Below are 26,758 nucleotides of genomic sequence, written 5' to 3' on the forward strand. Positions count from 1 at the left end.
TTATATTGTTGAAGAGGGGGGTGCTGATTATGTAGATCGCGACGCAAGGGGCGCGATTATCGTGCGTACGAGTTTTCCTCTGGTTTACTCTACTCTAATCTTCTCCAACTACAAGATGAACCATAAATGATCCAAAAATCCAATAACAGTGACGATGCGCTAAAAACTTCGTTAGCCTTCCTTTGAAGGAGTCGCTATAAGTAAAATCTTTAGGGAAGAAAACAGGGTTCACGGCTGAGCAGCTAGAAGCGGGAATGAAGACCAAGATCATACGCCAAGGATCCGGAATCTTGGGTCGTCCAGTCAACAAGCTCGAGGCTAGGCTGACTGACTAGCCGGCTTTTAAACACGGATTTTTGACGTGGTGGACCGAAATGGGCGGTGAGGTGCGCCACACAGACTGAGAACGGGGCGGCCGTTGGGCAGGTAGGAAGGAGACGGTGGTTGGGATGACCGAGGCCATGGGGGTGGATTGCTTGCATCTTGCCGTTGCGGTCTTACCACCAGCATTGCGTCCGTTCGAATGGACCGAGTCGACTGATCGCTGAGCTGAACGGTGCTCGAAGCAGGTAATTTGCGCATTACTTCTGCAGAGCGCGCAACAAACAATGCACACCGACGTCAACCGGCCCCGACAACGGCAAATCCAGCCCTATCCGATGACGATGCTCCGGTTCCGGAAGCCGGAATCAAAGTTCATCTGGAACGAGGTTCCATGCTATTTTAGACTTTTGAGTGCGGCTCGAGGATCTTTCCAAAGCAGAAAAAAAAATTAAGAGGGAAACTTTAACGTTTTCGGGCGGGTTTTTATCTGGTTTGCGTGAATTGGGCGCAAAGTGAAGGGTGTCCAGCTGATCGGTAAAGGCAGACATGTGACGAAACGGCCACGGCTGAGGAATGGGAGGAGAGCGGAGGAGGTGGAGATGTAGAGTGGTTTCGATGAACTCGAGGTCGCTGGAGCAGGAGAACAGACGAAGAGGCAGTGAGTGCTTTGCCCCTGTAGGCCCCTGTTTATTTATCTGACGTCGAGGGACATGTTCAGGATACCCGACCCAGACGAGTACCAAGGAGCAGCCAAGGTGTAGCATAGTGTAAGAGATATGATCACAGATGACATTATTGGAGTATAGGAATGAAGTCGAGCACCAAGACAAATGACATATGTAAAAGAAAAATAAAAGAGAAAACCAAAATACAATTCAGAACGCCAGTTGTGAAACTTGAACTGCATCAAAACAACACTTTTTGCACAAACAATGGTATCCCCAAACAAATTAGAATAAAAAAACAAGTCGACACATGAGGCCAGGCCTCTATAATACAATGACACAAAATACCCATAACTAATACTCTTACTCGTCGTCCATGCTCTCTTCGTCTTCGTCGTCGCTGGAGAGGCTGGCAGGGATGAGCGCGTACTTCTCGTCGACGTCCTGGTACTCGAGCGCCTGCTCGGGGTCGCGCACGACGTTGTTCCGCCGACGGAGGGCCCACGACGCGCAGATCTCTAACCTGACGTACTCGATGCAGACGCTCATGGCGGCCGCCTGGCAGACGAGCCAGAGGATGCGCGGTAGGAGAGTGGCGACGTATTCGGCGACAGCGTAGGGGGTGACGACGAAGCAGAACTTGTGGACGGCCTCAAGGGTTTTTTTCTTTGCGAGCTCGGAGGATTCCGAGTCAGGCACGGACGAGAAGTGACTGAAGATGTTTGACGCAAGCACGGCGAGAGAGTCGCGGTATTGGCTGAGGCTGCAGATCAGGACGATGAAGACGAAAGTGAGGCAGTAGAAGTAGCGCATTTTGTTGCCGGTCATGCGTATCAGGGCAAGCACGCCGACGAGGGACATGAGCTGCAGGGCGAAGAACGCGATCGAGGTTCTGTAGGAGACTTCTCTGGCGAACTCAAAGGCGGTGAAGTAGCCGGAGCGGGCGAGGATGGCGGACGCGCATGCGGCGGGGAAGGGCACGATCCAGGAGACGAAGACGGCGGGGAGGAGGGAGCGCGCGGAGCGCATCTGTCTCCGGGAGTGACTTGCAGAGTATTCCATGGCTAGGGAGGATGTAGGGCGATGAGTGGAAAAAGTAGAGGATGGGCAGGGAAGAGAGGTGCCGAGCGGAGTAGTATTATATACGAGGCCGGTGGAGATCAGGGCCAGGCAGGGTTGGGGGTTGGGTGTTTCCATCGCCTGTGACGCGCGTTGTCAACGTCACCAGAGACTAAACTGACTAAACTGGTACGGCGGTCCGTAGGCCCTGCACCCCCCTTGCTGCTGTCTCTGGCTGGTATCGGTGCCAGAGAAGGAGTGTTCGTGTTTGCTTATAGTACCGCTATACTGCTCCACTCCGCACTACTGCTGCTCGGCACACATCTCAGCGAACAGCCCCAGCCTGGTCCGGTCCGGTACCAGAGAACTGCGGCTCCCCTGAGCACGAGCACGAGCCCGGGTTCGTCGGCCACCAGCCTTTTGGTCAGTGACATACGGCGTTTGTTCGCCACTCAATGAACTCGCTCTGAGGTCCAAACTTCCTTTTCGCTAGCTGCCCGAGGCATCCGCTACCTGATGTTCCAAAACCCTACGTGCCTCGCGACCGTCCGTCCCTCGCGCGCTGCGGTTTTACAGTAGTCGTACGATGATGGTGTTTGATGATACTTTGTTGCGGTAGTGACAGCCTGCAGTGACAGCTCGCGCGGCAGCTGATCGCCATCGCTGTCTGCGTTCCTCTCTGCCCGACGCGCTCTTCGTCTCGCGTTCTCTTTGTATTCACTTCCGCTAGAAAACAATAAAACAGCATCGGCACTCGGCAAAAATAGACAAACGGGCGGCGAAAAATAGAAGACCCAAGAAAGCGCTGTTTCCTGAAACGTAAGCTCTCTCTTGCCCGTTTACTCGCGCGGTGCCCCGTCTACTCTCTGCTGACGACGCCGACACACCTCTGCAGTAGCGCGTGAGAGAGGCAAGAATGGAGACTGTGACGATGCCCATCCTGAGCGTGAGTGTCTGCCCAACCACCACATATCCCCACGTCTTCTCTTCCTCCCGCCTCTCTATCCTCCCCGGTCATCCTCTCAACCTCCAACCTCTTTTCCCCTCTTCTCTGCCCCCGGAGGGCACGGCAAAAAAGTAATATTACCGCACAATGCCAGATTGCCACGCAAAATCTCGCATCGAAACCCGCAGGCAAAACGGCGGAAGCTCCTTTTTCGTGCTTAAGGTTCGCCCTTAGCTGCCCGAGGAACGAGTGGATTCGGGCACCTGAAGTGGGAGTCACGTGGATTGGCTAATTATCCAGTTCAGCCTTACGTACTGTTGACACCCACGCGTCGATACGCGTACGCACGTAGACCGTTGCTGGATCCTCGGAGAGCCGTTTTTTGCTGCTTCCTTGGAACACTTGAGATCGGCGTCGTGCATATCACAGACATACTTGCATGTATCTGAACCAGCCTTGTTCTTTGTGTGAAGACTGGGAAAGAGAAGTTGGGTGGCCTTGCACGCGCTAGCTGCGGATAAAACCCTACTCTGTTTTATCCCTTGCTACAGAAGAAGCAGCGGTCCAAATAAACTTGATTCTGATCCATCCCGATTTCTGCTCAGATTTCCCCATTCTCAGACATTTTCTTATACTCGTGCTTGTTTTCATCTCTTATCCGTATTGAACAGTCTTCTCGCATCTCCAAGCCTCTGGCTCTGTTCGCGCTCGTAGCTAGTCTATAACCTAGTAACCTAATCGGTGGTCTAAGATCAAGAACCTCGCAAAAAGAAACTCTAGAACTATATCACCTTTTCATCCCTCTCGTCTGGGTAAACCCATCCTCCCTTTGTTCTCCACAGTACACTCTCCTGACGCGTGAACGTGCGATAAGTCATATTCCCTACCCTTGCTTCCCGATCAGAGTTACGTCCCGTAATTTCATCACGCTCTCGGCAGGCTTCTCGTTCGTAGGCACTCTGTGATTGATGCCATCCCTCGCGTTCCTGTCAGACGCGTTCGCTCTGTCATATATCAACGGCAGACTAGCTAGATAGTAGTCTACATGGCTGATCTCGCCACGCGTGCTTTGTTTATTGTGTGCTCGACACTCTCCGCAGTTGTGAATACCGCTCCAGGTCGCATAAAGGACACGTTTTCATATACTTGTGCCTACTTGCATCTACCTGCTCTTTCACTCCTCAGCTCGCCCGGGTATCCCTATATCAAAATAAGAGCCGATCCAAGGGGGAGCGGATAACTAACCTTGAAGTTTAATTTATCAGTTTCAGTTTATGTCACTTATGTTAACTAGCTTACATAACATGTCTAATCAGCCCAAAGCAGTAAGGAAGGCGATAAGCGCCCGCGATATGACAAACGTAGTACGATCTCTAATCATATCTCCATCCATCTCCAGCCAACGAAACTGATCGCGTACTTCTTTTCTTCAATCCGGACAACAGCGACGACAACGCACCTCTGCTCTATCGTCAATCTCGAAAAGAAGCGCGCGCTTGGACAATGAGCTCGGATACAACAGCAAGCAGCACCAGCCCTCAGCCCTGACCTCACTCAAAATCCCACTGCCTAATCAAACAAAAAATAAATTTCGGCGGCTCGAGTGCGGATAAGCCCTCCCTCCACCCAATCTGCCTGTCCGAGTCATACTTTTACAGCTCTTTTCCTCCGCGGCCATTAGAAACAGCAAGGTCTTTTTTTTTGTTGAGTCACTTTGTTTGGTGTGTCGTGGCAATTTTTGCCTGTAGGGAATCTCTTTTCTCTTTTTTTTCTTCTCGATTGCTTTCTTCTTTCATTCTGTCAGGCCGCTTGATTTTGGATTAATCGAAAATGTCGCCTCTCGTCTGCTCTGGCTCCATATGGGAGAATGGCACAATCAATCTTTGCTTTACCGAAAAGTAATCTCTCCATCTATTTGTTCTAATACTCTTGTGCTAATTGAATCGAACCAAGATACTTGCAGACGTATTTCTCGCTTGCGTTGCTCCTATGCTCGGTCTACTCCCTGTACACCCCGCTCCTACAGCAACTCCGTCGTCTCACCACCCGTCGAGGCCACACCCCCGTCTTCCTCGGCGACGCAGACACGCTGCGCGCATCCTCGGCCAACAGCGACTCGTTGTCGACGTACGAGAACGACGTCGACGACATCGACGCGCCAATCTACCGCCTGCACACAAACGAGGCCGGCCGGGAGTACTACGACGGCATGTACGCAGACGAACCGACCGGTCTTGCGCGCCAGGTCGCGGACGCCGAAGCTGCTGCGTCGGCGGCGCTCGTGGATACCGAGGGCGAGCAGGTGAACGACGAGGATGCGCGCGACTTTGAGCTGGTGCTCATGCGACCAAAGGGGACGCGCGCGCGCAGCGCGTTCGAGCAGAGTCTGCTGTTTTTGCTGATGGCGTTCCATACTATTGTCTTTGCCGTCTTGATCATTTTCCCGGCGCCGGGGACGCCGAGTAGTCTGGGGCTTATTCAGATTATTTATGCGTTGAACTGGGGATACCTGCTCTTGCTCGCTGTGTGCAAAGGCGCGAGCTTTCTCGAAGACGTGCCGTTTCGGTTCTGGCTGCACGGGATCGTGCTCTACTTTGTGCAGTGGCTAATCTCAATCGTTGGTATGTTTTCGCTTGTTGGGCAGCAATCCACGTTGCTGAAGACAATCGCCTATACGGATTTCATCCTCTGCTCGGCGCTGTGGGTTCTCACCTTGGCCTCGCCGCTGCGCCGGATCCCGGCCTATGTCGAGGCCGTTCCCGGCACGCTGCCGAATCCCGAGCGATACGAGCCGCTTTATTCCGTGCTTACCATGGCGTGGATGTTCCCGCTGCTGCTCACGGGGTATAGGCGGAGGATTCTGACGACCGATCTGTGGGATCTTCCCGATGCGGTGCGGGCAAAGGTGTTGGTCAGCAGTTTTGCAAAAGTGGGCGCGAAAGGGTCGTTGATCCGCAAGCTTGCCGCGTTCACGGTCGTTGATTTGTTCAAGAGTTGGATGTGGACCACGTTCGAGACGATCGCGTCGTTTTACCCCGCGCTGATGATCAAGTGCATCCTGACGCTGATGGAGTCGCCGACCGCGATCCCTGCGTACATCAAGGCGATGCTCATCTTTGGCTTGTTTTTCTTCCCCACGTTTCGCGCGGCGGCGGGTCTGCGCTCGCATTGGGGGTTCCGCAATTTATCTCTACGCATAAAATCGCTGATGTGCGGCGAGGTCTACAACAAGGCCTTGACGCGGAAGATTGGCGCGTACATGTTGAAAGAGGAAGAAGGCGGCAAGAAAGTCGCGCCCGAGGACGACGAGGAGGAGGATGACGAGAATGAGGAGCTCACAAACGGTCGCATTATTAACCTTATGGCGCTCGACTCGGTCCTGGTCGCGGACGTGCTGCAGTACGCAAAGCAGCTGGCCAAGATCGTGATGATCTTGATCACTGCTACCGTTTTGCTGTTTATGACGCTTGGATCGACGGCGTTTGTCACGATCGGAACGATCTTCGTGATGATCCCGGCGAACTACTATATCGGCAAGCTATTCCATCTCACGCAGAGACTGCTGATGAAGGCTACCGATGCGCGTATCGAAAAGACTAATGAGATTCTGCAAAGTATTAAGATTATCAAGTATTTTGGTGAGTTTAACCCCTTGAGTTGAGTAGAGTGAGCGATTAGTGCTGATACCTTATGTAGCCTGGGAGGATCGATTTGAAAACGTGATTCAACAGATTAGAGACAAAGAGCTGAAGAAAGTGCTGCTGAAGTACTACCTCTGGTCGACCGCCGGTGTTTTCTTCTACGGTTTCACGCCGATCGTGACCCTCACCACGTTTGGCTACTACACCCTAATCGTGAAAAAAGAACTCACGGCCTCTGTCGCGTTCACCACGATCGCGCTCGTCAACCAACTGCAGAATCCGATGGACATGCTGATCGACGTGCTAGTCCAGGTCGTGCAGTGCAAGGTCTCGCTGGGCCGAATCTCGCGGTTCTTGCTCGAGCCGGAGACGGAGAAGTACACGCAGCTGCAGACGCCCTCGACGCCGGACGCGCCGGTGATTGGGTTTGAGAACGCGACGCTTTCGTGGAATAGCGGGGATGATAACGAGACGGATTTTAAGCTGCGCGATCTTAACCTGAACTTCAAAGTCGGCGAGCTGTCGGTCATCGTCGGTCCGACTGGGTGTGGCAAGTCGTCGCTGCTGTTGGCGCTCTTGGGTGAGATGTCGCTCGTCAAGGGAAAAGTCTATCTTCCGCACCGCAAGGGCTTCTCGCGCCCGCGCGTGGACCCGATAACAGGATTTGCAGAGTCGGTGGCGTACTGCGCGCAGCAGGCGTGGCTGCGGAACGACTCGATCAAGAACAACATCCTCTTCGACTCGCCCTACGACGAGCGACGGTATCGGGCATGCGTCCACGCGTGCGCTTTGCTGCGCGACTTTGAGATTCTCGAGTACGGCGACCAGACTCCGATCGGCGAGAAAGGTATCGCCATGTCCGGCGGCCAGAAGCAGCGCATCGCGCTCGCTCGCGCGCTGTACTCGCCCGCGCGGCATTTAATCCTCGACGACTGTCTCAGCGCGGTAGACTCGCACAGCGCGCAGTGGATCTACGAGAAATGCATTCTGGGCCCGATGATGCAGTCGCGGACGTGTGTGCTTGTGTCGCATAACGTGTCGCTGACGCTCACTGGCGCAGACTTTGTCGTCGTGATGGAGAACGGCGGGGTGAAGGCGAGCGGTACGCCGCAAGAGGTGTATGAGCTTGGTGCGCTGGGTGCGGACGAGACCTTGCAGCTTACGATTTCGGAGAATAATTCGCGGGCGGCGTCGCGTGCAGCGTCGAGAGCAGCGTCGGCGGTTGATTTGGCGGCGGTGGCGGCGGCTGCGGCGGAAGAGGCTGCGCCGTCGACGGTCGCTGCTCAGCACGATGAGAACCCTGATCCGTTGCTGTTTGAGGAGCCTGCGGATGTGCAGGAGGAAGAGATGCTGATCAAGTCTATCGCCGCGCCGCCGCAGGACGAGGATCAGGAGGAAGGCAGTGTGAGTCGCGACGTGTACCTCCTGTACCTTAAAGCCATGGGTAACTGGGGCTTCTGGCTCGGCGTGCTGCTTGTGCATCTAGGCCAGCAGTTTTCCCAGCTGGGCGAGACGTACTGGATTCGGCAGTGGACCAACCAGTTGCCGGAGGAGGACACCGAAGGTGTTTCTGCTACGAGCGCGGGTGGTTACTCGCCCGGCAAGTTTGTGATGATTTACGGGCTGATTGCGTTGAGCTACATCACATTCTCGACAATCAGACCGCTAGTTGTGTTTACGGGCGGTGTACGCGCGTCGCGCAAGATCTTTAAGAGACTGCTCACGGCGATTCTGCATGGTGTGCCCCGGTTCTTTGACGTGACCCCCGTCGGCCGGATTCTGAACCGCTTCTCGAGCGACGTCGAGCGTCTCGACGAAGGCGTGGGTCCTTCAGTGTACGGAGTTGTGTACACGAGCATGACGCTCTTTTTCGTCGTGGCGACGATTTCGGTGCTGTTCCCGCCTTTGCTATTCGGCGTGGTTTTGATCGCAGGAGCGTATGGCGTGATGGCGCTTCTGTATCTTTCCGCCGGACGCGAGGTGAAACGGCACAACTCGACAGCGAAAAGTCCGGTGTATCAGCACTTTGGCGAGACGCTCGCGGGTCTTGCGACGGTGCGCGCGTTTGGCTACGAGCATGCGTTTGCAAAGAAGAACGAGGCCGTGCTGGATACCTTTATGCGCGCGCACTACGTGTACTTTGCGGTTACAAACTGGCTGTTTTTCTACTCGAACCTGATCGGTGGCTTGCTGCTGGCGATTGTCGGCACTTATATCTTGCTTTTCCAGATGCGGTCGATCGATCCTGGTCTGGCGGGCCTGTGCCTGACATATGCGACCAACTTCAGCGGCGTGGCGGAGTGGTTTGTGCAGGCGTACGGAAACATCGAGATGGACATGAACTCTGTCGAGCGCATCAACTCGTATCTCAAGACCGAGCAGGAAGCGGCCGAGATTGTCGAGGATCACCGGCCGCCGCAGAGTTGGCCGGACAATGGCGCGATCGAGGTCGAGAACTTGTCGCTGAGGTATGCGCCGGAGCTGCCGAAGGTTATCAACGGCGTGTCGTTCAAGATCCAGCCGAGGTGGAAGGTTGGCGTTGTCGGGCGCACAGGAGCGGGCAAGTCGACTATTGCGGCAGCGTTTTTCAGGTTCTTGGAGGCGGATGAGGGGAAGATTGTTATTGATGGGATTGATATCTCGACGATTGGATTGAAGGATTTGAGGAATGGATTGACTATTATCCCGCAAGGTGAGTCCGCTGCTATTTCTCTATTTAGTATCTGCTTAACTGACGTATATGATTAGATCCCACGCTGTTTACTGGCACGGTGAGAACGAATCTTGACCCGTTTGATCAATACACGGACGCCGAGATCTTCCAAGCCCTGCGTCGAGTGCGTCTGATCACCGAGGCTCCCACCGCCGGCGTTCCGCTGACGACAGAGCAAGAGTCCAACACGTTTATGAAGCTGAGCAACCCGATTGCGGAAGCCGGCGGCAACTTGTCGCAGGGCCAGCGGCAGCTGATGTGTCTTGCGCGGTCGCTGCTCAAGTCGCCGCGCGTGATTATCCTCGACGAAGCGACCGCGTCGATTGACTACGACACGGACGCGCAGATCCAGGTGACTATCCGCGAGGAGTTTTCGCAGTCTACGATTCTGACGATTGCGCACCGGCTGCGGTCGATTATCGACTACGACATGATTCTGGTGCTGGAGGGCGGGAAGGTGAAGGAGTACAACTCGCCGCACATGCTGCTGCAGGACGAGCAGTCGACGTTCCGGTCGATGTGCGAGAGCAGCGGAGAGCTGGATAGCTTGATGCAGCTGGCGGAGGAGGCGTACAACAAAAGCTTGGGTGCGTAGAGGTAGAAGTAGAGGTAGATACGAGAGCGTTTATTGTGTATGTGTTTTAATAGCGAAGTAATAGAGAATCAAGCGCAGATGAAAGTAAGATGAGATTGCCAGAAGCGGTGAGCGGAAACACAGAACTGCGGCGGTGATGTGACACAGGTGACGTCACCCGAGCGCCGCCGAGGCAAAGTCAATCTGGGTCAGCGCGCGCGGCGCCAGGCTGAGCCAAGAGGAAATCAGTAAAAGGCAGACCGCGATTGGACGGATCTGGCTGCGATGCGGGCATTGCGAGGGCGAGAAGAAGGCCGGTGCTGAGCGGCACTGGATCTGAGCGGGTCTGGTTTCTGAGAGTTGCGGTGGGCAGCGAAGCGGACTGTGAACAGCGAACGGAGGAAAGCAAAGAAGCCCGGTTTTGGAGGTCGTCGACTGCTCAACGTGTGCTCGGCCTCGACAATAAAACTCTGCTCGTTCCCTGTCTGTCGCGATGGCCGATCCCTACTCTTCGCCTCCTCATCCCCCATCCTACTCCCCTTCTGACTCTTCCTGGTCCTCTTCTGCGCCCCAGCAGCAGCCTATCCAGCAGCAGCAACAGCAGCAGCAGCCGCAGTACGGCTACAACAGCAACTACTACGCTCAGCCTCAGCAGTATCCCTCCTACCAGCAGCCGTACCAGCAGCCGTATCAGCAGCAGTATCCTCAACCATATCAGCAGGTAAGTCTCTCTGCCCTCTCCTCTCCAGCACACGCTCACCCTCTCTGCCATAGCACCAGCAGTTCTACAACAACCACGCAATGTCTGCTCCGACTGATCAGGTACTGCTTCCTACTCCCACCCCCACTCCTACTCCTACTCCTATTCTTCCCCGTACGCAAATCCTCTAACCTCTCCACTCCAGTCTCAGCAGCCCGAATACACGGCCGTGCCGTCCCTGGGCGCCGCGACCTCGGGAGCTCCCGTCTACGTCGCTCCGGTGACCTCAAACACCTCCGTCACCCCATCCATCACCCCGCAGCCCGCGTACGGCTCCGCGGGCGGCTCTACCCCCGGCGCTGCACCTGGCGCTGAGGACTTCACGCAACCCGGCAAGCTCGGTGTCCTCGACATCGACACCGCCTACCGCGCGAGGCCCTCGAACGGCCATTACTTTGGCCCGTACCTGCGCTACGGCAACATTGATCTGCAGACCGCGACATGGTACGGATCCGTGATGGTCGTCGTCGAGTCCGAGACTGCGCCCTACCTGCAGATCCATCCGTCGTCTGATCTCCAGCAGATGCGCGCCGTCGAGCCTTTCCTGTTGTACCAGTACGAGAACTACCGGTTCTTCAGGTATAACCTCGAAGTCCCGCAGCTGCAGGGAACGACCGGCCAGTTCTGGACCTACGCGATCACGCACAATGGCCAGTCTTTCACCTACGAGTTCCTCGTCGCCGGGGCGCAGCAAGTCGACTGGCGCTTCATGGCCTTCTCCTGTGCTGATTTCTCGCTCGGCGTGAAGGAGGAAGAGCGCCGCGAGCTTGGCGGCGTGGGTTTCCTGTGGGAGGACACGATGAAGCGACACCGCGAGCTCGGAGGACTGCACGCCATGCTCGGCGGTGGCGATCAGATCTACGCCGACAGAATGTGGCCCGAGATTGCGTCGCTGCAGGACTGGATGCACACCAAGGGAAAGCAGAACCGCAAGGACTATGAGTGGACGCCGCGGTTGGAGAAAGACCTTAACTTGGCGTACTTTTTCTACTACACGAACCATTTCGATCGTCCTGGTATCCGCGACTGTTTTGCTTCGATCCCGAACGTCTTCCAGATCGACGACCACGATATCTTTGACGGATTTGGGTCGTATCCTGATTACATGCAGCTCTCGAACGTGTTTGTCAATATTGGCCGTATTGCGTTTGATTTCTACTTGCTTTTCCAGCACCAGACCACCAAGGCTCTTTTGCAGCAGAACCCGGACCCCAGAGATCTTTTCACCGTCACCGGTCTCGGCTGGCATTTCTTGAAGTATCTTGGCCCGGAGTGTGTCATCCTCGGTCCTGATACTCGCGCGGAGCGACATCAGAAGAGCATCATTGGCGAGCAAACGCACCAGGAGCTCTTCCGCCGTCTCGAAGCGCTCCCGCCTACGATTAAACACGTTGTCGTCATGCTTGCAGTGCCGATTGTCTATCCTCGTTTGACGATGGTCGAGAACGTCTTGTCCGGCGTCAAGCAGACCAAGCGCGCGATCAACGGCGCGTGGAACATCCTCGGCAAAGGAGCGACCAAGGTTGCATCCGTTGTCGGAGCCGAGAAGAGCACAAAGTCCGGATTCGAGGGTGTGAAGAAGGCGTTTGGAAAGAGCGGGATGATGAGCTCGCTTGTTTCTGGATTCGGAGAGATTGACTTGCTCGACGATCTTGCGGACCACTGGACGCACGAGAACCATGCTCTCGAGCGAACGTTCTTTGCGCGCAACCTGCAGCGCATCGCTCGCGATAAGGGGGTGCGGTTCACGTTTATTTCCGGAGACGTGCATCTCTGCGGTATCGGTCGCTTCATCAACGCCGACGATCCCGAGAACTATCAGCTCATGTACCAGGTGATTTCGTCTGCGATCTCGAACGTGCCGCCTCCAGGCGCGGTCGTCCGCCTGCTGCACAACAAGGACAAGCTGTACCTGCCCGATATTAACAGCTCGGCGCACAAGACAGATACAAAGGAGGAGATGATTGAGTTTTTCGACACCGACGTCGACGGCTCAAAGCTCGATCTGCACAAGCTTCTCGGTCGACGCAATTACGCTATCGGAAGCGTCAAGACCGACGGAACTATGACCTGGGACCTGTACGTGCAGAGCGCTACCGGTAACTACGGCGCATCTGAGCGCACGAGGAAGTATGGTCCGCTCATCGTTCCTCCTGTCACTAGACCGGCGGGTCAGCAGCAACTGCCGTTGGGAGCCCCCCAGCAGCAGGTGCCGCAGCAGCAAGGCGTGCCGGCGGGAATCTACGGCCCTGATGGCATTGTGCAGAATATGCAGAGCATGAATGTGAAGTGATTTAGATTCAGCTTGGTTAGCTTTGCGTTGAGTTTTCTATTGATTTTAGATGTATTTGTAGTTATGCAGATTTGAATACATATTGTGTTGTGATTCATGCGTTAAATCGATATATCCCGCTGTGGCATACATTCGAAACAAGCAGATAAAACACGTTTCTAGCCCGATATATTACCCCTCCAAATGTACTCTTATCAGGTACGATCTGCATAATCCCCTCATATAAGAAAAAATGAAGTCTCGCAATTCTCTCGCCGGGGCTCTAAACCTGGTTTTCTTCACAGGCCGAAAGAGCGGCGGCGGCGAGGCGGGGTTTGAGTTTTGGAAGGACGTAGTTGGGAGACATGATCGATCGCTTGCTTACTCTTCTGTTTGTGCAGGCTGTATAAGATCTGGGTTGCTCTGTTGTTGAGATTTGTGGCTGGTCTGATAGTTATTGAATTGCTGGATTACTGAGATTGAAGAAAACATGGACGGTGAAGCAATTGTTAAACCGCGGTCGCCGATCATTCTGCACTGGTGAGTTGACCTGCCTTCATCTAAACATCAACGCTGACCATTCAATCTCCCGACAGGTTAGTCCAGTCGCGATCGCATCGCATTCTGTGGCTTCTCGAAGAACTCGAGCTTCCGTACGAAGTCAAGGTCTACAAGCGCAACGCAAAGACACAGCTCGCCGACCCTGCGCTGAAAGCCGTGCATCCGCGGGGCAAGTCACCAATTATCGAAGACGACGGGACCGTGATTGCCGAGTCGGGCCTGATAATCGAGTACCTGATTGAGAAGTACGGCAAGCACACGAGTCTGTATCCCAAGACGCCCGAGGATCTGCTCAAGGCGCGGTATTATCTGCACTATGCCGAGGGCTCGTTGCAGCCGGTCTTGCTGTTTTTGTACATCACGTATATGACGCGCAACGCGCCAATGCCGTTTTTCATCCGTCCGATCGCGAGGCGGATCCTCGACGCGATGGATAACGCGTTCGCGGCGCCTGACGCGAAGCAGCAGCTGCAGTTGCTCGAAGACGAACTTACGCGGAACGGAACGGGTTTCTTTGTCGGCGACTCGTGCACGGGTGCGGATATCATCCTGATCTTCCCGCTGCAGGGCGCGGTGACGAGAGCGGGACTTACGAAGAAGGCGTATCCGGCTTTGTGGAAGTATATGAACGATATGCAGGATAGGGATGCGTACAAGCGGGCGAATGAGAAGGTGGAGGCGTTGGGGATGCCTGCTACCACTGTCAAGCTTTGATTTGGTTGTTTTCTTGTTTTGCAATTGGGTTTTCTTGTGGTTTTGAAGGGTGGGTAGGATTTGTCGGTCTTTTGATGTTATCTATAGTTTACGTGCTGCAACAATGATGTCCATGCTGTTTGACTTCTTTGTAGCAATCTCGGCTTTTTGTTATCTACACCTCTTCCAATAACTCGACAACACAACCCTCGCACCATCTATAATCGTACCATCATCAAATGACGGTATCCAGCATACAATAATCCCAGATATCAATTAGTATGAAGATACCGATTTCGAGTCCACCAACTTTAAAGCCAGAGCAACGGCTGCGGGCGCGCCGCATGCACGGTCCCGTCCGATCGGTCTTTTGAATAGGCTGCCAAGCGACCCTCTGACTGCTTCAACAGCGTAGATACCACTGGCTGCATCCTGCTCTTTTTCTCTTGCTTTTGGATATACTGCCGTGGTAGTCTATCATTGTCTTGCCTTGTTTTTGTGGGGTTTTGCCTGATTATATACGTTGCTGAGTCTCTGAGATTGAAATGACTACAAAGTAAGTGGGATCACAAAGTGGTTATTGATTTCTGCAGCTTTACTTACCTCGAAAAATTTAGATATCGCGTTGAGTGTATGATCTGCCTATACCGTGCCAGTGCCATACTCTATCATAGTCATTTACTAATGTTTTTGACCTGCAGACGCTCTCAAATCTCATCGCAGAGATGCGCTGATTGAATGGATCAAAGGTCTTCTAGCTGTACGTTGACGCAAAACCTTTCTGCAACGAAACTGATCGCAGTGACTAATCCACCCTCCACAGGTCCCGTTCGTTCTCCACTCCGAGCCCGCCGCCTACATCAAAGAAGTCGGATCCTGGGAAGACGCAGCGAACGCGGCTCGTCGGCAATACGCCGCGATCCTGGCCGACGTCGAGGACATGATCGAGGACCAGATCATGAACGACACAAAGGGCACGCCGCATATGGCTAAGATCCGGCATCTGGTGCCGAGCGTGGGCACGTTTTTCACGCATTTGCCGCTCGAGGAGGCGTTTTATGTGCAGGATGCGAAGCGGTCGATTTCGCAGCGGAGACTGGTGAGTCCAAGTTTCAATGACGTGCGGTATGTCCCAGCCCTTCTTTTGTTTGGTTGATATGACTGCGTCGGCTGATTTGCTTTTGATCTAGGTTGATTCTCAATTCTGCTCAGTTGATGAGCATAGCGTCTGACAGTCAACCGCTAAAACTAGTGACTCTAGATGGTGATGTCACGCTCTACGAAGACGGCAAATCCCTGACCGCCGACAGCAAAGTCGTCCCTGTCCTGCTCGAGCTGCTCAAGCGCGACGTCGCCGTCGGCATCGTCACCGCCGCGGGCTACTCCGACACCTCAGGCACGCGGTACAAAGAGCGTCTGGAGGGCATCATTCTCGCGGTCCGGGACTCGGAGATCCTGACGGACGAGCAGAAGCGGCGGTTGCTGGTCATGGGCGGCGAGTCGAATTTCTTGTTTAGGTACTCGGTCACCGAGCAGACGCTTGTGTACGTCGATCAGGAGGAGTGGATCTTGCCGGAGATGAAGCAGTGGGACGAAGCAGATATCCAGAATTTGCTGGATCTGGCGGAGGAGGTGCTTACCTCCTGTAGAAAGGTTATGAATCTCAGCGGGCAGGTTGTCCGTAAGGAGAGAGCGGTTGGTAAGTTATGGATTTATATGTTTTATTTTGGTTTTTGTGTGTGATAGCTCACAGATTACTTATCAGGAATCGTGCCTCTACCCGAAAAAGGCATGATCAGAGAAGACCTCGAAGAAGTCGTCCTCGGCGCGCAACGCAGACTCGAGTCCTCCGAAATCGGCCGCAAGATCCAGTTTTGCGCGTTCAACGGCGGCAGCGATGTGTGGGTCGACATTGGCGACAAGCGGCTCGGCGTGATTTCGCTGCAGCGGTATCTGGGCGGCATCCTGGGCTCGCAGACGTTGCACGTCGGCGACCAGTTTGCGTCGATCGGGGCGAATGATTTTAAGGCGCGGTTGGCGGCGTGTACGGCGTGGGTTGCGGATCCGAGCGAGACTGTGGAGACGTTGCAGGAGCTGTGCGAGTATATCGACAGGAGGAAAGAGTGAAATGAGTTTAGAGATCAGTTTTGGAAATATCAGTTTTGTAAAAAAAGGCACAGTTTGAAGGACGTCATCGTATTAATATCACAAAAAAGACAATAGACTATTCTCCTTCTTTAACCGACGCAATAAGCTCGCCCAATAACGCCGCCAGTCCATCTTTGATACTCCCAACCGATAGCGCGCGCACGAGAGGCTCGAGGATCTCGGACTTTGTTCCGGTCGCGACAGATCTGCTTCCGAGCGGTTGCGGGATCGAGCGTCGCTGTTTTAGGTTTTTCCGGTGGATCTTGGAGAGTAGGAGGTGCAGGGCTGAGTTTATGCCTTCTGCAATCGCAGAGTCGGGAGAGGGGGGGGAGTCGAGGTCCATTTCTGAATCGTCGGGTGTGGTGCTACTGAGCTCGATCTAGATCAATTTGAAGCGTTAGCCAGATATACAGAAAGGTAGAACACAAAATAAAAAATAAAAAGGGAACAGACCATCTCCAAGCGCACTTTGCAATTTGTATCGATAGGTATTGTGACGCGATCCCCGAAATCAAAGATGATTCCCTGCGAAACCAAAAGTCTAGTTTCTCTCGCGATTTCGAAAAACAGTTCTTCTTCAAACAACAGGTCGCGCGCCTGTTTAATCTCGTTTCTGAACTCCGTCGTGTCGTAATTTATATCTGTCGCGTGTTTTCCCGTGGTCGTGAACTCGGCGTCGGAGCCAGGTAAATTTCGCTGGACCGAGACCGAGAGTACTTTTGTCCGTCTGTCGCCCTCCGTCTTGAGCACGATCGACCCGTCTTTTGTCCGGCGCAGGGTCGCGATCCCTTTTTCCTTGTAATTCGAGCCCACGTCGCCGAACCCGTAGCGCACGCCGAGGCCGCGGTAGTCTGGTGTTCGGATCTTGGAAAGCACTTCGCCGCTGAGCGCAATGTCGCGGACTTGCTGCCAGTATCTGAGTTCGCGTTTTCCTTCGGCTTCGAGCCTGGTCGCGGCGCTGGATAGACGGTCGGCGGCAGCGGTCACCGCGTGCACTTTCCAGCCTAGGCAGACGTCGTGGTCGTCCTGCTGCGGCGTGGCTTTGATCCTGTCTGCGCCGAGCGAGCCCACGGGGACATGACTCCGCAGGTGCGGCGACATGGACGTTGTTCCCGCCGCGGGCTTGACGGAGGAGATCAGGAGCGAGACAAAGTCGAGCGCGACGGCGGCTTCGTTTTGCGCGAGACTTATCAGTCTTACGATTTCGGCGCGGTCTTTGGCGAGTTGCTCCTCTGTCTCTGAGAATTCTGCTACCGCGGTAGTGTCGTCGTCGTCGGCATTTTCTGGCGAGTTGGCGGCGGCGGCGGTGGGGGATGAGGTGTGGGTTGGTGATGTCGGCGTTGTGAATTTTGATTGTTTTAGTATTTCTTTGCGTAGTCGCTCTTCGGTGACGTTGGCGAACGATCCTCGTTCTAGTGTGATTTGGGGGATAATCTGACTGAGATTTCGAGCAGACCTACACCAAACACAGCGCGAAATTAGCATTCGAACTTCTTCCCAAGCCCAGCCTAAGCCAAGTAGAACTACTGGCTCCTGTAATCATTTAAATAAAAGCAACTCACTTGACTCCGTAGTATTCCCGTTCGTCGGCAAGCGGTGTTGGTTCCAGCGAGATCAGCAAGTTGTCCTTGTCGATTGACGACAACGACGATTGTGATGCCATCTTTGCTTCTTATTCAATCGTCCTTTCTCCACCTACTTCTTCCCATAAAATACAACCTCCCTTAATCAAGCAAATATCCAAAATCTATAGAATGGCGAGAGTTTAGAAGAGGTAATTGTGGTGGAATTCGATATTGATGAACAGCTCACAAAGTGTGGACTCGAGGATTTAGAGTTCTCCAGCTCATCTAAACCTTTTTTTCATTCATCCCAGATTTTTTTTAAATATCCAGCTTTCTTGTCACCTATTTTCCGGATCTAAAGGCGCGCTTTCACAAGAACTAGACCGGCTACGTCGAGAATCTCAAGGTCTAATAAACCAAGAAGAAAGAAGGGGAAGAACACAGATTCAAAATGCCGCCAAAAAGAAATCTGCCACCGCCAAAACCGCCGACTACCGGGCGTCGCGCGATTCCTCAAGACCAAACACAGCAATCAACACCCGCGGCTCCATCAGCTACAACAACAACAACAGCAGCAACACCAGCACCGTCATCAGTTGGATCTTCATTCCCCGCGCTATCAGCGCTGCCGCCGTCGCGGCTTGATTCGCTCTCTCGACCACGCGCGCTGTCGGCATCTCCTGGATCGTCTGGGTCGCCAGGCGGCAGCAGCTCGCTCGGGCTGAAGTTCAAGCCGAAGCTGGTTGCGCGCAGACCGAAAGAAGAGCGCGAGGCCGCAGCTCCGACGGTGGCGCCGCCTATTCTCCCTGTCGAGCCGTCGTCGCGCGGACGTGGACGGGGCGGCCGCGGTGGGTTTGGAGGCCGAGGGGGCCGCGGCGGCGGAGCGGGACGGGGGAAGATGGAGCCGGTGGCTAGTATTGCGTCTGGGCCGTTTGCGGACCCGGTGTTTGGCGATCCGAGAGCGAGTCGGGCGGCTGCGTTTGAGAGGCGTGCGCCGGCGGAGTATGGAGGAGCGTCGGGGTCGGGGTCGAGCGAGCGGTCGATTGGGTTGATTGCTGCGCTTGCGGCGAAAGAGCGCAAGGGTACGCCTGAGGCAAATGCGGGGCATGCTGGCGCGGGATCAGGCACTGGAGGATCAGCAGCAGCCCAGGCTGATGACTACGAGAGCGACGACGAGGCGGTGAGACAGGGTTTCGAGCGGATCAATATCGCGAAAGTCGGCAAGCTGACGGACGACGACGCGCAAGGCTACGCGCGGTACTTTCCTATCCGCGAGGACTCTGGCGGCGCGAACGCAGAGGACGAGTACGCGAACGACGAGCAGATCGACGACGCGCTCGTGCAGGAGCGCGAGCAGAGCGAGTTTGTGGACGTGTTTGGCGAATGGGATCTCAGCCAACTCGAGCGAAAGTTGTATTTTTTCCAATTCGCGCCGGTGCTGCCGGTCGTCAGCGGCGTGAAAGCCGACGACGCGGTCAAGGACGAGCACGAACAATCAGCTGATTCTGCGACATCAACAGGAGGAAAGGCAAAGGCGGCCAAGGCCAAGCCGGCTGCCGCCGCCAGTGGGATCGGGGCGCAAGCTGCCGAGGGACAGGTCGGGAAGCTAGTGGTGCGCAAGTCAGGCAAGATCAGTATCGTGTACGGCGGGATCGAGATGGATATCGCGAAAGGCGCTCGGACGCAGTTCCTGCAGGATGTCGTGGTTGTCGACGATACGCCCGAGGCTGAACAGGCAACGTTATTGGGTCAGATAACCGGTAAGGTTGTGGTGACGCCTAGTATCGAGAAACTTCTTGAAAGCGACGGGGATGAGAGCGACTAGACTAATTTTCTTTCTGGATCTCTCGATCATGAGATCTTTCGAATCTTTTCCGCATTTCCGATGATTCTTTTTTGTGCTTTTTATCTTTCAATGTTACTTGCATCCGGAGTCTTTTGTTTAAGGGTCTTTTTGTTCTTTTTTGTATATTATTAGAGAATACAAGCAACAGAAATCGAATTCTGTGATAGAAACACCACGCGTTTTTCGCAGACCGCCGCGAGTACTTACGCACACGTACTCGAGCAGGACAGTAATCAATCAAACACGAGGAATTATATACGTCCCGAGTATAAATAAAGAGCAGGCTTGCTGAATATTAAAGAAATCGTACAGTCAGGTTTCAGTTTATGTTGAAGAGGATTGCTGCTGTGTTATTTAGCAATATGGATGTAATTGCCCCGTTCAGGATGTTTGGTTTTCTGCGCGGGTTGGTGGTTTGCTGGCATCCAGACCAGGAACCTGCAAAAAGAAACGAAAGCTCTAGGATCCAGTGTTTCGCCCACGCCGCTTCACAATATATCCCTGCTCGATTAGCACAGACCCAGTCGGTTCATCAGCCGACATTCCTTTTCCCACGACTGGCTCGTTTATGTCCATAACTCGGATTCGAGGTTTCGGTGCGTCGGAGTCCGGCCAGAGAGACGCAGCAGCGGGAAGCTCGTGATGTTGCTCATATTAAAAATTTCATGAGCTGACTGCGTGGCGGGTTGGCGGGGCTAGATATCGATTTCTGGCAATTAGTCGACCGTTGGAACTCGCTCGTTTGTTTCCTCCCTGGTGGTCAGAGTTGGAGAACGAAGGAGGTGCTGGGTGCTGGCGATGTGGATATCCTAGATGCAATGCAGACGCAGGCCCGCAGTTTCAGATTTAGTCGTGCTCATATGATTTCTCAACCCCCTCAAAATAAAAGCAAAGGCAGGCAACGAGAAAGAGGGACGGATGATGCCCCCAGCGAGGGTATACAAGCATCGGCATGCGGGGATGTACAGGGTGCCCAAAAACAGACAGACCAGATTGACCACCCAACCGATATACGTAATGCAAAGACGGCGTTCATAATCAAACCCATCAGCCAGGTCCACCTAGTCGACTTGTCAAAGTGTCAACATGGGCCTATAATCAACTATCGATATTGGCAAGAAATGAAATCGGGTCGCGAGATAAATAAAGAAAGAGAGAGGGAAAAGCAAGGACAGCAGGATGGAAAAAGAAAAAATTGCTCGTGGGTAATTTGGCAAGGTTTGGATCTGGGCAGGTTAGAAACAGGATGTCGTCGGCGGGGAGACACAGACGATGTCGTAGACGAGATATGACAGCGGAAAGCGAGGGAGAGAGCGACAGAGAGAGGGAGATCAGAGACGAGAAACAGGCTCGTTCGGGACCAGGTTTTGGTTGAAACTCGGTATGCGTCTCCAGCTTTGGCGACTGCATCAGGCAAGACTAAAACAGTGGTATTTGCAGGCATTTGTATCAAAAGCGGCCAGATAGATGCGTTTAGATGTCCGTATTCAGTATTCCGTCGAAGCTCGGCTATCGGCTGCACCTGCTGCAGTGTGTCTGTCGCGCAGCAATCAAAGACAAGACGAGGGCGATGTTATTAATGAAAAAACAGATGCAGCAATCTATATAGATTGGGTTTTGTGTCGAGAAGACTGCGCGTGTGGGATCGTAGAGGGGAGAGGTATCCCTGGCCGGGCGACCGTATTCGGAGAAACAAAGATACGGCAACGGCGCGAGGCGGTCGTGTGCAGGCGTCCCTTTGCGGTTGGGCTGGGCAGCAGCGCAGGAGGAAGAGCGGCGGTGTGGAGGTGGACGAAGGCAGGTACGGCCAAAATCTCGACAACGTACAGAGGTTATCGAGTGCACCGCTCCTCACGGGCCGAGGATAACCCACAAAACGCAAATTTATAAAGGCAAACAGCGGCAGCAGAATGTTTAACACATCGGACTTGAGAAGCTTTGCCCGTCGAGAGAGGCAGAGAGACAGCGACAGAAGGAGACTGGGCGATCTACACTTTCGGCGCGGTGCAATTGCGTACATTTAGATACCTGATAGCCGAGATGGTTACGGCCCGCTCCTGCCTGTTTTTTAGCCCTTTGCCGACCCGGTTCCTCGTTCTTGTTTTAGTTGGTCTGACTCTGGCTCTCCTATATGTCTGCTACAGAGGTTGCTTCTATTATATTTGATCTGCGGTCGGTGCTTGGCGGTCTGCTATCGGTTGATAGTATCAGAGATGCCTGCTGCGGCCGCCCTACACAGATTTCTAAATATATAACGCAGGCAGCAGAGGACGATTGCGATAAGTTCTCGAGCTGGGCATTGAAATTGACATTGATATTGTAAATGAAATTTATTAGCACACGTAAATAAACCATTACAGCCTACTATTCGGACTTGCGCTTGCCACTTCACACCCTCTCTGTACGCTCGCCGTCGTCCCAGCTTCCGCTCCCTCGCACTCAACGTCATCGACGTACGCGCCGCGCAATCCCACGTGGCGATCCTCTGACTTGGAATTACCTCCCGCGCCGACGAACGGTGCCTTTATCAGCGAGCAGGTCGGTCCGGCCGTTGTCGTCGGGAAACATACATGCGCGGAGCGGAAAAGTGGAAAGTTTTATCTATGTCTGCAGGTGTCTTACATTGTGTTTGCCGGTCCAAGACGCAAGGATTCTATTAACTGATTATTTATATTGTCAAAGTTCAAGCCAGCTTCGTACTACGTACTTGCTCCTGTCAGCGAAACTAGCATGCCGGTTTGAAGCTATGAATCCACCGGTAGAATCTGACATGCAAAGAAATACTCAAAAGAAAAAAATGACATGTATTGGTCTAGATTTGATCCGGTTGTTATTTACAATGACCGAGGACGGAATGTCAATATTTTCTAGGGTCGTTTCGGCCCTGTCTGCTTTCGCGGGCGTACTATCTAGGCCGATAATGGTGAGCCGACGATCTTTTTCTGAATTCTGATATCGGGACGAACAAGTGCTAGTGCAGGTTATAGCAGCAGCACGCTGCCGCCATTCCATCAATCAAATCGTAGAATAAGCATGTGGTAACAACAACGGTCGGCTAGCTGCGTCAGTAGAAGCCGTACTCGCGAACAAAGTTCTTTGGCCCAGGGCCAGAGAAGAAAAGCTAGGGAAGGTTACGATAGTCTGAGCACGGAAAGCCAAGCATAGCGGATAAATCAAAAGGTGGACGCCCAGCTTGGGTTTGATTAACGTCGCATGGCTTGGTTCCTGTCCTGTGCTGCCCCCCGCTCCGGCACTGGCCGGATCGGATCGATGGAGGGGGACGGACGTGGGTTATCGTTTTTGGTCGCCGATGGAGTTGTTATCGCTTACGCCGAGGATGAGACGATCACGACTGCCAGAGCGGTGAGTGGATGGCGGACGGACGGAGGGATGACGAACTGTATGTCGCAGTCTCATCTGAGCTGCATGACTGCATTGCGTCATTCTGCGTACATTGAGGGACCTGGTGATCTACTCTATCCGAAGAAGGAAATCCGCTCGTATCCAGATCCCGCGTGGAAAAGCAGAAAAGGACAGGATAATCAAGGGATACCGAAGAGAGAGACAAGTGCATCAGGTAAGCCGAGATGTTCTTTGGTACTCCTGATTCATCATTGTAAATCAGCGATTGATAAAACTTAGAGTAAATGAATGATATAGATTGCAGATCATCCTCGGCTTGATCCTGTCTGGGGCGCGCGAGCGAGCACAGAGGGGGGCGGAGGAGAGGTGAAGCGATGGGCAAACCAGAGTTTTTCAGTGGAAGTCAAGCTGACATTTGAGCAGGCGCGAGCGAAGACGAGAAACGCAAAAGTCTGAAACAGAAGGACGACGGGAGATAGAGTTTTGAGTATAGGATTTATATATGGGTGTATAGGTGTATATTGATAGAGAATATGTATATAAATACGAATAAACGCGAGAAAATAAGGAGCGAGAGGCGTTGAAGGATGGATAATGATCTGCGTCCTTTTCGCACAGGGCTCAGTCATGTCATCCGAGCTTGTCTTGTCTTTCTTCCCTTCGGCCACCCAAAAGAGTCAAGCTCAACACCCGAACCGCACTTCTTCATCTTCGCTATCTTCTCTATCTGCTCAGGGTACCTTTGTTCTCTGCAAACGCCGGCTTGCTGGTCCGGAAGTCTAAGCTGAGACAAACGGAGAACGAGGGCCAGTCCCGGAACTTATCATCGGAAACGTGAGCAGGACGGAGCGCAGAACGCGGAACATAGAGCTTAAGATTGTTAGAGAGAGGGGTCCGGAGTGTTTATTTCTATTGTTTGTATTGTCTTTGTTGGTGGTTTAAGTGGTCGAGCGCACTATTCTATTCCACGTGAAGATTCAATACCTCCACGTCTGTGAAAAAATATACACCATCAATCAAGACGAGAAATAAATTAAACAGACAGCTGTATTGAATGCAAATGGGCGCGGTGGAGGTGAAGGCGGCGAGGACGCGGTGGAGGGCAAGTGAAGGTGCTCGGAGGATTTCGTCATTGATCAGTGAGCGTTTTAATGGTTAATCTAAATTCGAGCCAGGCCGTGTGCCGCGGTTTACCGCTGTTTGCCGCTTGCTTAGGTACGGCTGCGTTCGTGCTCAATCTATATACCGGAAGACTGGTAGATCTGCTGTAGATGACATTATCTCAGCTCTAGATATTTTTATAGAAAGACGTTCTCCAGAGAGAAAGTAGACGAGGAAGTAGGTGGATGGGTGGACGAGCGCGCGGAATCCGCAAAGATTCGACACATCTACACCTCGTGGCAGCAGATACGTACCACTGGTCCGTGGCCACGACGAACTACGACCCACGAGGCCCGTCCGATAAAGAGAGCTGTAGTCCGATATATATGGGCGGCGGCAAAGAGGAACAAACGGACGCGTCGGCCAAAGGAAAGAGAAGGATTGGAGGAGATGAGCTGGGATATTTCAGGAAAAGACTATAGTTGATGAGCAAAGGCGCTCGCGAACGTTTCGTCCGTGCGGCAGCGGAACGTGGGAACGTGGTTCTGCGTGCGTGCCTGGATTGTAGATTATAGTTGATTGGCAATCTTGGTGTTACTTCCGCCCGGGATGACATAAGTTTTCGGAGTCAGCAAGGATGTATTTTATCTGGCTGCGGGAGAGATCAGTTAGTAGCAGATGATGACAGGTAAGAAATAAGAGGTGCATATATCTCGATAAAAGCACGCAAGATATTTGCGAGACATGACTACGATATGTTGACAGTCGAGCAAAAATAGCGGTGTTTACTCCATGTCCTCTCCGGTCTTCTCTCGGACGACACAAAAACAAAACCGGAAAAAGAAGGAAATTGTAAATTGCAACAATCTATTCCTTGGCTTTTACCATGCGAGCGCCGAAAATTCATATTTAAACAAGAAAGACAGAAAAGGTTGATACCAGCTGTTCGCATTCGGTCGTTTCTCTACGCAAATTCTTCGCTGGCAGGATGGCAGTTCTCGCATCCGCGGAACAAACAAACAAATTTCGGAGGCGAAAGGCATACTGCGGAAGTACGGAAGGAAGGAAGGAAGGCATCGGAGCAGGGAACGAGAGAGTAGGGCACGGAAGAGAGTTAGGCGACGAGCGACGAGCGTCGGGCGCCGAAGAGATGCAAACTTACAAAAACGTTCTAGAATGTTTCCGCGTGAGGGCATCATCGCAAATCTAGCCGATATAAGATTTTGCTCATGCATCCAGATGCGCATGCAGGAATAGTGAGGAAGAAATCGAGATGAAAAAGAGATGAGAGAGAGAAAAATGACAGTTCAGATTTGGGGCGTGCAGTAGGAGCTGCGGGCAGGCGCGCGCAAGATTTTGGTCTAGAGATTTTAGGCAAAGTCAGTCTTTGGCGGATCTAACTAGATCTGATGCGCCGCGTGGCCAGCTCTTGTTGCCTATTCCATACTTTGGCTAATCTAATGTGTCTAGTCCGGTTATGCTAGTTTTCTGTATTGTGGTGGGTAATATAATAAACTGATATATGTCTGTAAAAGAGGACGGAAGATGATGTAATGGTATCTAGGTTTTGTCGCCGGTGCATTGCGTCGAGGTTTCGGAGTTACTCAGCTACCGTCATGCGAGGTGCACGTCTGTTTGTTTACCTCTGAAGACGCGGATGCAGCCCTCTTATGCCAGCATCTTCCGCAAAAGAAAAGGAAAAAAACTACACTATTTTAGAAAAACGCCGGAGACGATATATGAGCAGGCGCTAACGAGGCGGGATGGAGCTGCGAATGATAAAAAACACGGCCGCAGTCGCAAGTTCTGGTATTAGTGTATTTCATCGTGGTTGTTAGTGGCGGCGGCGCAATGTCAGGGTCGAAAAGAGGATAGATACACAGAGAACGGAGGCGGGCTGGTATTCCTGAAGTTGCTCACGAGGTATGCTATAGCTGGAGGGAATGAAACCTTGCGGGCAGACGGATTAAGATTGAATCTACCAGACTCCGACGAATCGGGTGTCGGAGAGCAGCGGTGGAGGCAGAGGAAGAGGGCGAGCTAAGAGTTTGGGAGAAACATAACAAAAACACAAGACTAGAAAAAGAAACGAGAAATACGTTTAATGAGCCAGAGCACTGGGCAGAGCGAGCGGATCTGAGCTCTATCAAAAGAGCTGCGAACGCCGTCTGAAGGAAGCTTGCTGGCTGCGCTCATCCCGGGCTTATTCGTCGAGGCGCACTTGAAGTGCCGAACGGGCGGGAGCAAGAAAACCCGAGATTGATTGAGACGAATGAATTGGACGAATGGATTGTGGACGATGAGCGGGTTGTAGCAGGGCCGCGTAGAGAGACGACAGCGAGAAGGTCGGAAACTGACATGAGGTACGGGCAAGAGACCGAGGGAGTTCAAGTCGCGGCGGGGTCTTTTGTCTTGTCAAACCGCAGGAGCTGATAGAGGCCGGAAAACATAGTCACTTGACCCTGCCAACCGGGCCAGCGAGTATCAGTATCAGTATCAGCAGCAGAGCAGCAGCCCTGGGAGGAGC

The 26,758-nt window shown here is 53.2% G+C and overlaps 7 protein-coding genes across 7 annotated transcripts; 5 read left to right on the forward strand and 2 right to left on the reverse strand.

Annotated features, from left to right (window-relative positions):
- Positions 1–798: 798 nt before the first annotated feature.
- On the reverse strand, positions 799–2,381 carry BZA70DRAFT_155073 (uncharacterized protein). The gene is made up of 2 exons (XM_064909737.1): positions 1,573–2,381; positions 799–1,448 (listed from the first exon to the last, which is right to left on the reverse strand). The coding sequence occupies exons 1-2, from the start codon at positions 2,184–2,186 to the stop codon at positions 1,016–1,018; spliced, it is 1,047 nt and encodes a 348-aa protein (XP_064768419.1). The 5' UTR covers positions 2,187–2,381; the 3' UTR covers positions 799–1,015.
- Positions 2,382–4,473: 2,092 nt separating this feature from the next.
- BZA70DRAFT_277970 (transporter of the ATP-binding cassette family) lies at positions 4,474–10,027 on the forward strand. Its single transcript, XM_064912543.1, has 4 exons — positions 4,474–4,892; positions 4,948–6,632; positions 6,691–9,327; positions 9,384–10,027. The coding sequence occupies exons 1-4, from the start codon at positions 4,825–4,827 to the stop codon at positions 9,941–9,943; spliced, it is 4,950 nt and encodes a 1,649-aa protein (XP_064768420.1). The 5' UTR covers positions 4,474–4,824; the 3' UTR covers positions 9,944–10,027.
- A 73-nt stretch (positions 10,028–10,100) lies between these two features.
- BZA70DRAFT_155625 (uncharacterized protein) lies at positions 10,101–13,119 on the forward strand. The gene is made up of 3 exons (XM_064909744.1): positions 10,101–10,643; positions 10,697–10,744; positions 10,837–13,119. Exons 1-3 carry the CDS (start codon positions 10,416–10,418, stop codon positions 12,973–12,975), a joined length of 2,415 nt encoding a protein of 804 aa, XP_064768421.1. The 5' UTR covers positions 10,101–10,415; the 3' UTR covers positions 12,976–13,119.
- BZA70DRAFT_155134 (glutathione S-transferase) lies at positions 13,120–14,552 on the forward strand. The gene is made up of 3 exons (XM_064909739.1): positions 13,120–13,173; positions 13,356–13,494; positions 13,551–14,552. The coding sequence occupies exons 2-3, from the start codon at positions 13,445–13,447 to the stop codon at positions 14,227–14,229; spliced, it is 729 nt and encodes a 242-aa protein (XP_064768422.1). The 5' UTR covers positions 13,120–13,173; positions 13,356–13,444; the 3' UTR covers positions 14,230–14,552.
- Position 14,553: 1 nt separating this feature from the next.
- Positions 14,554–16,538, forward strand: BZA70DRAFT_155135 (IMP-specific 5'-nucleotidase 1). The gene is made up of 6 exons (XM_064909740.1): positions 14,554–14,764; positions 14,826–14,839; positions 14,910–14,968; positions 15,032–15,333; positions 15,399–15,907; positions 15,974–16,538. The coding sequence occupies exons 1-6, from the start codon at positions 14,754–14,756 to the stop codon at positions 16,333–16,335; spliced, it is 1,257 nt and encodes a 418-aa protein (XP_064768423.1). The 5' UTR covers positions 14,554–14,753; the 3' UTR covers positions 16,336–16,538.
- BZA70DRAFT_155353 (mediator complex, subunit Med17) lies at positions 16,303–18,195 on the reverse strand. The gene is made up of 3 exons (XM_064909743.1): positions 17,919–18,195; positions 16,810–17,812; positions 16,303–16,735 (listed from the first exon to the last, which is right to left on the reverse strand). Exons 1-3 carry the CDS (start codon positions 18,017–18,019, stop codon positions 16,433–16,435), a joined length of 1,407 nt encoding a protein of 468 aa, XP_064768424.1. The 5' UTR covers positions 18,020–18,195; the 3' UTR covers positions 16,303–16,432.
- On the forward strand, positions 18,196–20,165 carry BZA70DRAFT_155352 (RNA polymerase III RPC4-domain-containing protein). Its single transcript, XM_064909742.1, has one exon. It carries the CDS (start codon positions 18,373–18,375, stop codon positions 19,744–19,746), a length of 1,374 nt encoding a protein of 457 aa, XP_064768425.1. The 5' UTR covers positions 18,196–18,372; the 3' UTR covers positions 19,747–20,165.
- Positions 20,166–26,758: the final 6,593 nt, after the last annotated feature.

This window comes from Myxozyma melibiosi, assembly GCF_037950935.1.
Source record: "Myxozyma melibiosi strain Phaff 52-87 chromosome Unknown BZA70scaffold_5, whole genome shotgun sequence".
NCBI lineage: Eukaryota > Fungi > Ascomycota > Lipomycetes > Lipomycetales > Lipomycetaceae > Myxozyma > Myxozyma melibiosi.

What these genes read in the sequence shown, in the direction of transcription:
- BZA70DRAFT_155352 (XM_064909742.1), top strand. Translation starts at nt 18,373, where the DNA reads ATGCCGCCAAAAAGAAATCTGCCACCGCCAAAACCGCCGACTACCGGG.
- BZA70DRAFT_155073 (XM_064909737.1), bottom strand. Translation starts at nt 2,186, where the DNA reads ATGGAAACACCCAACCCCCAACCCTGCCTGGCCCTGATCTCCACCGGC. An exon ending in TACGTCGCCACTCTCCTACC is followed by an intron (nt 1,449 to 1,572) that starts GCGCATCCTCTG and finishes GACCCCGAGCAG; the next exon opens with GCGCTCGAGTACCAGGACGT.
- BZA70DRAFT_155353 (XM_064909743.1), bottom strand. Translation starts at nt 18,019, where the DNA reads ATGGCATCACAATCGTCGTTGTCGTCAATCGACAAGGACAACTTGCTG. An exon ending in CGGGAATACTACGGAGTCAA is followed by an intron (nt 17,813 to 17,918) that starts GTGAGTTGCTTT and finishes TGTTTGGTGTAG; the next exon opens with GTCTGCTCGAAATCTCAGTC. An exon ending in GCAAAGTGCGCTTGGAGATG is followed by an intron (nt 16,736 to 16,809) that starts GTCTGTTCCCTT and finishes AAATTGATCTAG; the next exon opens with ATCGAGCTCAGTAGCACCAC.
- BZA70DRAFT_155625 (XM_064909744.1), top strand. Translation starts at nt 10,416, where the DNA reads ATGGCCGATCCCTACTCTTCGCCTCCTCATCCCCCATCCTACTCCCCT. An exon ending in ATCCTCAACCATATCAGCAG is followed by an intron (nt 10,644 to 10,696) that starts GTAAGTCTCTCT and finishes TCTCTGCCATAG; the next exon opens with CACCAGCAGTTCTACAACAA. An exon ending in TGTCTGCTCCGACTGATCAG is followed by an intron (nt 10,745 to 10,836) that starts GTACTGCTTCCT and finishes CAGTCTCAGCAG; the next exon opens with CCCGAATACACGGCCGTGCC.
- BZA70DRAFT_277970 (XM_064912543.1), top strand. Translation starts at nt 4,825, where the DNA reads ATGTCGCCTCTCGTCTGCTCTGGCTCCATATGGGAGAATGGCACAATC. An exon ending in TAAGATTATCAAGTATTTTG is followed by an intron (nt 6,633 to 6,690) that starts GTGAGTTTAACC and finishes TACCTTATGTAG; the next exon opens with CCTGGGAGGATCGATTTGAA. An exon ending in ATTGACTATTATCCCGCAAG is followed by an intron (nt 9,328 to 9,383) that starts GTGAGTCCGCTG and finishes GTATATGATTAG; the next exon opens with ATCCCACGCTGTTTACTGGC.
- BZA70DRAFT_155135 (XM_064909740.1), top strand. An exon ending in GGATCAAAGGTCTTCTAGCT is followed by an intron (nt 14,969 to 15,031) that starts GTACGTTGACGC and finishes CACCCTCCACAG; the next exon opens with GTCCCGTTCGTTCTCCACTC. An exon ending in CCAAGTTTCAATGACGTGCG is followed by an intron (nt 15,334 to 15,398) that starts GTATGTCCCAGC and finishes CTTTTGATCTAG; the next exon opens with GTTGATTCTCAATTCTGCTC.
- BZA70DRAFT_155134 (XM_064909739.1), top strand. Translation starts at nt 13,445, where the DNA reads ATGGACGGTGAAGCAATTGTTAAACCGCGGTCGCCGATCATTCTGCAC. An exon ending in TCGCCGATCATTCTGCACTG is followed by an intron (nt 13,495 to 13,550) that starts GTGAGTTGACCT and finishes ATCTCCCGACAG; the next exon opens with GTTAGTCCAGTCGCGATCGC.